Source organism: Poecilia latipinna, unplaced genomic scaffold (assembly GCF_001443285.1).
Source record: "Poecilia latipinna isolate Pla-1442-1.1 unplaced genomic scaffold, P_latipinna-1.0 Scaffold2561, whole genome shotgun sequence".
Lineage (NCBI taxonomy): Eukaryota > Metazoa > Chordata > Actinopteri > Cyprinodontiformes > Poeciliidae > Poecilia > Poecilia latipinna.
The window spans coordinates 76,610-85,426 of record NW_015115177.1 but is presented as its reverse complement, the minus strand read 5'-3'; the positions used below and the strand labels follow the sequence as shown (position 1 = coordinate 85,426).

Sequence of the window (8,817 nt, the reverse complement as noted above, 5' to 3'; positions counted from 1 at the left end):
TAGTCCAAATGACATCCCAATGTCAGTGCTGTAGATCCTGGTGGTGTGGATCAGTGAGTCGATGTCTTGCTCGCTCTTGGCGTACAGCTTGATGTCATCCATGTAGAGATTGTGGCCCCATTCTTGAGTCGGTATCCGTAGCCAGTCTTGTTGATGATTTGGCTGAGGGGGTTCAGGCCTATGGGGACAGAGCATCTCCTTGGTATATGCCACATTTGATGGACACTTGTGCAAGCGGTTTGCTTCAAGGGTGGTTTTCCACAGCCCCATCGAGTTTGCAATGAATGTCTGGCTCGCTCTTGGCGTACAGCTTGATGTCATCCATGTAGAGGAGGTGACTGTGGCCCCATTCTTGACTCGGTATCCGTAGCCAGTCTTGTTGATGATTTGACTGAGGGGTTTCAGGCCTATGCAGAACAGCAGTGGGGACAGAGCATCTCCTTGATATATGCCACATTTGATGGACACTTGTGCAAGTGGTTTGCAGTTCAAGGGTGGTTGAAGCCAACTGCACAGCCCCATCGAGTTTGCAATCGAGTTTGATCCAGGTGTGTGGCATTGAGTCATAGGCTTTCTTGTAATCAATCTCGGGCAACTGTGTGGTCTACAAGTAGTTGGTGTTTAGCTCCTGTACTATTTACTCTCCTCTTCTTCTGTGTCGTGCTCATGTATTTATCCATGTGTCCGCTTATCTTAGCCGCTATGATGCCTGACACAGGCTTCCATGTTGTAGAGAGACAGGTTATTGGCCGATAGTTGGATGGGACTTCTGAGGGATCCTTCTGGATCAGGATTGTGCGCCCTTCAGTTAACCATTCAGGGTGAGTCCCATGCTGTAGCAGCTGGTTCAGTTTAGCTGCCAGTCGCTCATGGAGGGCAGTGAGTTTCTTTAGCCAGTGGGCATGTCAGGCCCTGGTGCTGTCCAGTTTTTCATACCTGAGACTCTTTCTTGGACATTTGCCACAGTGATGGTTACCGGGGCTTGTTCAGGGAGGTTGCTGTGGTCCTCTCGTAAAGAGGTTAGCCACTGTGCATTGCTGTTGTGGGACGTCTCCCTTTCCCATACCTTTCCAGTATTGTTCAGTCTCCAGCCTTGGTGGGTCTGCTCTGTTGTTATTACCCTGCCATTGAGAGTACACTTTAGCTGGTTGGGTGGAGAAGAGCCGGTTAATCCTCCTGGCTTCATTCTCTCTCGTGTATCTCTTTAGGCGGCTGGCCAAGGCTTGGAGCCTCTGTTTGGCAGTTTCGAGTGCTTCAGGTATGGGCATCTGGCTGTACTTCTTAGGTACTGATCTTTTCATTGCACCTCTTTGGAGCTCTGACAGTTGGCTCACTTCCCTCCTTGTCACCTTGATTTTTGCCTCTAACCGTCTTTTCCATGGTGGGTATTGGATCTCATTGTCGTTCTTATAGCCAAGTAGCTCAAGGATCACTGATGCTGAGTTGTATATCAGCTCATTAGTTTCCGTTATGGTGTTGGTAGGGATAGATCTCAATGCTGCATTCACATCCTCAATGAGACTTTCTGATGGTACTACACTCAGCTGTTGTAATTGGCGTCGGGGTTGTCTGGTGCTTATTCGGGCCACGATTCTTTCTCTCAGGTCAGCTGCTGCCTCGTTCAGCTTTGATTCATTCATTACTGTGGCTGCATACCCAATCTCTGGGTGGGGACTTGTACTTAACTCCTCCCTGTCCTGACATCCAGGCTCCTACCCCTTGCCGTAGCATTTGTGTTGTACCTCGTCAATCTCAAGTTGTGATAGCAGTTGCCGTTTGCGGATGTTGGAACACTGAGCTACTAGTTGTTTAGCAGTCATTGTAGACTGGGGATGTCGAACTAACCATTCCTTCAACATTCTTTGCATGTAGCCTCTCTGATTAGGGTTACTTGAGTAGTAGCATTCCAACAGATCCATGTTTTCGTCTCTCGCCCATTTCCGTCTTGTTCCAGTAGCCCATTTTTCATCAGGGTGGACATGGGAGGACAAGCCCCTACATGGGATGTACCACCGACAAATAACTGAAGTGGCTGGTACCAGGAAATCCTACCAATGGCTGGAGAAAGCTGGACTCAAGGACAGCACAGAGGCCCTCATCCTGGCTGCCCAGGAACAGGCCCTAAACACCAGAGCAATAGAAGCTCAGATCTACCACACCAGACAAGACCCAAGGTGTAGGTTGTGCAAGGAGGCCCCTGAGACAGTCCAGCAGTCCAGCAGGGTGCAAGATGCTGGCAGGGAAAGCGTACATGGAACGACATAACCAAGTGGCAGGCATAGTGTACAGGAACATCTGTGCAGAATACGGACTGGAAGCCCCGAGGTCAAAGTGGGGAACACCCCCAAAGGTGGTAGAGAATGACCGAGCCAAGATCCTGTGGGACTTCCAGATCCAGACAGACNTTGTGGTGGATGTAGCAATACCAAGTGACCACAACATCAGGAAAAAGGAGCATGAGAAACTGGAGAAATACCAGGGCCTCAGAGAGGAACTGGAGAAGGCCTGGAAGGTGAAGACCACAGTGGTGCCTGTGGTCATCGGGGCCCTCGGGGCAGTCACCCCCAAACTGGAGCAGTGGCTAAAACAGATCCCAGGAACAACATCAGACATCTCAGTCCAGAAATGTGCAGTTCTAGGCACAGCCAAGATACTGGAGGACCCTCAAGCTCTCCCAGGCCTCTGGTAGAGGACCCGAGCTCAGAGGATGAAAGAGAGAGGGAGAGAGAGAGAAATATTACTGTGCTGGCTCCGGTCAGACAACAGTTTCTAATGTGTAAGCTATGCTCCACTATTAGCATCCACGCTTACGTCTGCTAATGGTAACAGTTGTTCAGACTCATCATTAACATCTTATATTTGGACGTGTGAACAACCACCCAAAAAAATCCAATTTGACAAAAAATTGGAATTGGGTCACTTCAGATTAGTTTGCACATTAAGACCAAAAACATGCTTTTTAATTCTATAACAACAATATTTTCCTTCCTTGCTCTGATTTTCCTCTCACGTTTTTTTTTTTTTTTTTCAAACTGATTCTGCTCAACTTTTAATGCCTCCCAATGTGATTGTTGTTTTTAGCCGTTCCTCTCCGTGCCATGATCATGGAGACCACAGCAGGTGACCCTCTGCATCTTGGTTTAATCACATTTTCCTTCATCATAATCACCACTCTTCTTCCACTCATGTGTTCTCCTCTTGGAGAGGTGCATGTTTGTGTGTCTGTCCTCAGTAAACATTGCCTCACATGTTCTCAGGCTCACAGTATAGAAAGCTGTGTGAATCGAACTAAAACCTCCAAGTTTTAAACCTGTGTTGTTCTGCAGACCTCATGTCTCTTCATTTCCCCTCCACATAAGGCGGCAAGCTACAAGTTAAAACAGCAAAAGTCTGAAAAACCTGAGGCGTTGAAGGTTGAGGACACATCCGCTGATTTCATTCACTGTCTCGTGAAGTCTGCATTTCCACTAACATGGCCTCCATGTTGCCGTGTCTCACAGCGAAATGAGCATCACACCATATTTTGGGGATACATTATTCTGAGCCTTGTAACTCTGTTGCAGAATCAAACAATGGATTAAGTTGATCAATAGAACATCTGTTGTTGTGATGTGGAACATCATTCCAGCCAGTTTCTCCCAACTTAAAATGTTTGATGTGTGCACCAATTCCATTTTGCATGAAAGAGTCCCAGGCTTTATGTTCCATGAGTGGTGAGAAAACAGACACCAGACTCTGCTCTAAATTTATATGTGGATATTGGTTTTGAACATTCGATTTATTGAACATTTTCAACCTCAGCACATATAATTTGCCAAAACCATTTAACCTTTTTGCACTGGACTTTTATCTGATTGGAGAGAGGAGATTTCACAGAAATCGAAAGTATTTTAACATCTTTCTGTTAGAAAGACCTCCAACAGGAAAGTATTTTAGCAATTTAGCTCATTCATCTGTTAACTTAGACTTTTCTCTCTCCCTGAAGGATAAGCCCTTTTTTGAGATATTGTTTTGCTAACTTATCTTCTACCAGAGCTTTGGATGTTTGGATGCAAGGCAGTTCATATTACTGGTGAAGTGTCCATGACCTACCCAAAAGCAATTTTATTTATTTTTCTCCATAAAATACTGACTTCTACATACATTATCAAATGTATATTATTGTAAAAACAAATCACTTCATAATGAAATTGTGTGTTTTTGTTGTTATGACATAGAAATTGTTACTAAAAAAATCAGTTCCACTGAGGGGGCTTCTTTTTGTATGTGTTCTCTGGTATTTTGATGATGAACTTCAGACCTGGGGTTAGAACACCTCCTCACCATCACCCTAATCTTTAGTTTCCTCCACAGACTTTTGAAGTCACCATCTGACTCCAAAGTTGGAGTCAGATGGTGACTCGCCTGGGAAATATGCTCTTATCAGCTTGTAAAACTTAAGCGCCTTCTCCTTGGGTGTAACTTTAGCCGGTTCCTCTTCATTCAGCTCCAGTCAGATTTGTCTCCATTTCTAGATCCTGCGGGACCCTCCTCGCTTTTTGGAACAAGTCGGGCCAACCTGGGTATTGCGTGCAAACGATTTGATTGGCAGTAGACTGCATTCATTGATTGGTCATTGGATTTACATCACAATATGAGTGAAAGCGATATTTGCAAACTCTTCAAACATCAATATCTCAACCACTATTTTCACTCCATAGTATTTGGCAAGATTGCTTCATATTGATAATTCCAGGGTCAGACCTTGAGGTCCAAATCTTTCTATCAAATGTGGCAAAAGAGCGCACACAGCATCAACTGGACAGAGCAACCCTATGCGCTCACAGCTTGCTCATGTTCCCACATTCCCACTTATTCACGCCCTCTAACAGGAACACACTGCCAGTGGAGATGCACTCAGCTTGGCCAGAACTGAACCAGATATTAACTGGATAGAGTTAGACTTGACAATGGAGAGGGGGCTTTGAGATATTAACAAAAACAACTTACTCTATTAGTTTTGGTGTCTGTGGCCTCATCACCAAATGCTATCAGTGACATATGTTTTCATTTGTGAAAAATGTCCTGTTCCGCTTTAGCTTCCTGGTCAGCTTCATGGTGGACGCCAGGGGTGGAGCCATGCGTGGTTGCCGACATAATGGCCTCCGCATCATTATTCCACCCAAGAAATGCAGCGCCCCAACAAGGGTCACCTGTCGACTGGTGAAACGGCACCGTCTGGCCACCATGCCCCCCATGGTGGAGGGCGAGGGTCTGGCCAGCAGGCTTATTGAAGTGGGGCCATCTGGAGCCCAGTTTCTTGGGTAAGGCTACAGGTAGAGACTTAAAGTAGACACAGAATATTGGAAGAGTTGTGCCAGCAGACAAATATAGTAATTCTACAGAAATATGTAGTATCATGCTTGTCACTCTTGGAAGCACACTTGGAATGACAGGAAGTGCTCATCATTTAAAGTGCATATTTCACTTTAAATGCATGTTGAAGCCTTTGTGTCATAACAGGTCCGAAATTTACGTTTTTGGTGCAAAAATGGCCCATATTTCAAAATGGAAGGTATTGGTACCTACTCTACCTATCCTGCTTACTGCTCCACCTAGTGACCACCGTTAATGACATAGATGGAGGAGAACGTTCCGGACTGTGCAGCTAAAAACACTGAGTAAGACCTGGAGGAGGTGACTAATCCTGAACATTAAATCAGCTACATGTTTAAGATTGAAGGCTCACAGGTGAGCCAGAAGCTAGAACTGTTGACAGCACAGTAAACAGAGATCATATAAATTGTAGAAGAGCAGATATTGAAATGGAAAACAACATGCACACAAACCAGGGATGCCACCTTTCAGATATGAAAATGAAGGATGCTCACCACAGTGAGTTGCCCACAGAAGTGGTGGACTTAATTTTATGGCTGTTTTTTTTTTCTTTTGTAAAAACAAAAACTCAGTAGTGCAATCATTACAAATGTGGGTTAGAGTGTAACGAAAAGCGAAATCGGCCAGAACCCAAAACGCAGCCAACACCAGAGTTGGTTCACCAAATAAATAAATAAATAAAGGTAAGAAGGGGCTAAGCAGGGAGTGGTGATGCTGGTGGGTCAGGAAGTCCACTAGGGTCTGGGATCCAGCCAGGGAGGGGTAAGGTGGATGGGCAAAGGGAGGACTAGAGGGCTCAGGGGACAAACAGATGACAGGGACAAATTCCACAAACCAGAGGCTGTCATGGGACAATCCAGGTTCATTCACGGGAGGGCCACAGGCAATGAAGATCCAGAAATCAGAAAAACTTGAAGCAAGGTCAGAGTCAGGCAGGGTTCATCAACAGTAGGTCAGAACTCCTCCAGCAGCCAAAGGACAAGGCAAAATCTGTGCAGGATCAGAAAATTTTGAAACATGAGACGAGGCTTGAAAGCTGTGACTGGGGCAACAGACGATCTCGCACTGAGCTGGTGATGAGCAGCTGTTTAAATAGGGCGCAGCACAGCACAGGTGAGGGTAATGAGTAATCAGCACAGTCAAGGTGGAGCTGAGATCATGACATAGAGTGCCCAATCAGAGTAGCATAACTTCAACACGTGTAAAAAGTTAAATACTCAAGTACTGAGTAACTGATCATAACAACCGATTTAATATTTTTAAATTCATGTCAGACAGCCGACAGCAAGTTCTGTGCAAATTCTGGTATTTTAAATAATACCAAAATATTTAGAAGGAGTTAGGTTCAGAGGCTGGTTCTAGACCAAATTTACTACGGGAGCTGGGGTAGTCGGTGTTTTTTCATAGGGGCAATTTAAAAATGAATAAATTAAAAAACAGGGCAATATTTCATCATTTAATGTATAAATGAACCAAAGAGCCTCTGAGCTGCACGTTTGTGTCTGGTGCATTTTTGTCAGCATGTTTTTCCTTCATGTTTTTCAGGTTATCCAAACTGGGAAACCACATTAATAAAAGTGAAATAATATTGACCACCAAGCAGTCATTTTTTCACACCATCACTATCAAAATCCCTAAGAAATTTTTTAACGTAGGACAAATAAATGGTTTCTCTTCACAATATTTATGTATTTACTGTTAATCTATTTGTTTGATTTATTCCATAAATTGACATTTATATTATTTTGGCTTATACTATCATATGAGAACCTATCATCCAAGATGAACATCCTAAGTAAATAATCAAACCATAACAGTCAACTAAAAGCATAATAAGAAACTTAACCCATCATGGCAAAATGTTCTGTGCTATATCAGCCTCAGGAGATGATTGAGGGATGAAGAAATTCTGATGTCTGGTTCTTAAGGTTCTGACGGGTCTCCTGATCCATTCTGTCTGATATTATACAGCAGCACACTGCGCCACTGAATATCACCAATATATTTTAAGTTATTTTTTTAATGCCTATGCCTGTATTCATCCTCAGTGAAATTGCTGAGCTTGGGATGGGCGTCTTCCCACTCAATCTGTACTTTTGCAAGAGTTTTTGCTTTGAAGGACATGGTGGAGTACATTTTAAAACGACGCAGGTTGATAGACGCTCACTTTGACTTTGTAGTGTTTGTCTCTAAGCAACCGTAACAACAGTGTTGGACCGTAGTGTTCTCTAGGGTCCTTTGTACATACAATTAGTCAAAAATTTTCATATTCCTGGAAAATTGAATAACTCTCTCCAGACCCACCTTCTTCCAGGTCAAAGCTGCGACTCTGGTTTGTTGTTGTTTCTTCTCCCCATCATCTTCTGTCTTCCCCTCGCTGCTTCTGCTGTTATGGTGATACTGCAGTGGATTTCAGCCTGATTTTGTAATTTCTTCTGGACCAGACCAGTTGCACACCTGAGCAAACAAAACCTCCTTGAGCTCAACAATCAGACAGCAGGGCTCCGTTCTCCTCCAGTTACGTCATGCAAACCACACGGTTTTTCTAGAAGTAGAGCTTTTTTGGTGACTCAATACTTTAAAACTTTCGCTAGCTAGTTACAGACCAAATACAGCAGCCATATTTACAGTTTGACCTGAGAAAATACTTTTCTACCATTTAAAAGAACCTTAAATATGCACTTTAAGATGCATTAACAGTGTGAGAAAGGTAGGGGGACCTTCTGTATTCTTGATTGCTTGAGACTTACGATTTGCTGCCCTCTTTCTTTCAGACTGATTTTCCCCAGCTTCTGCCTAACTTCAGCTGTTTGTGTATCTGCCCTTGCTTCCTGCCAGTGCCAGGGTCTGCCAGTCTTTGCTCTCCAGCATGCCCAGTTTGATTTCATAACAGCTCCTGTCTAACTATTTTTAACTGTTAATCCTTAACCTTAACTATGGATTTTCTTATGAATTCCACCTACAAATGTGCACCATGATTGGTTTTATATGTGGCTGGTTATGTCCTCCAATGGTAATATGTGGGAATATATCACAATATACTGTAAGTTACAATGTTAGGCTATCCACTGGACAGTTAGCCTTTATGCGCAGACAAGCTGGAAGTTCTCTAGCACAGATATGATATTCTAATTAACGTTTTATTATGTTGATGGTTACACAGCACCATCCTGGTAAGGATATGTTAAAGGTCTGAGAATTTATTTCATTAGAAATAAATGGCATGTGCTGTTGTCTTTCCAATTTTCAAGTGTGTAAGATAAGCAGACCTTTGTGTCATATCGTATTCACACCCCAGGATAACAGAGTCATGGATACCAGTTAGGTTCCTTGGAACACAAACCAATGCAATAATGCTGTAGTTATTAAATCACTTCTGCAACATATCAAAAACTATACTGTGCCATTTGTAAACTTTCACATCAAAAATTAACAGCAGTT

General features: G+C 43.6%; 1 protein-coding gene across 19 annotated transcripts in view; it reads left to right on the top strand.

The window, feature by feature from the left end:
- ank2b (ankyrin 2b, neuronal) overlaps positions 1–8,817 on the top strand; it is a 100,318-nt gene that overhangs the window by 35,167 nt on the left and 56,334 nt on the right. For 17 of the 19 annotated variants that reach the window (XM_015020285.1, XM_015020271.1, XM_015020275.1 and 14 more), the window contains 2 exons: positions 3,082–3,120; positions 5,079–5,303. In XM_015020285.1, the coding sequence (XP_014875771.1) occupies positions 3,082–3,120; positions 5,079–5,303 (264 nt within the window). The remainder of the gene's footprint in view (positions 1–3,081; positions 3,121–5,078; positions 5,304–8,817) is intronic. The other 2 variants (XM_015020276.1, XM_015020273.1) reach the window with 1 other exon arrangement.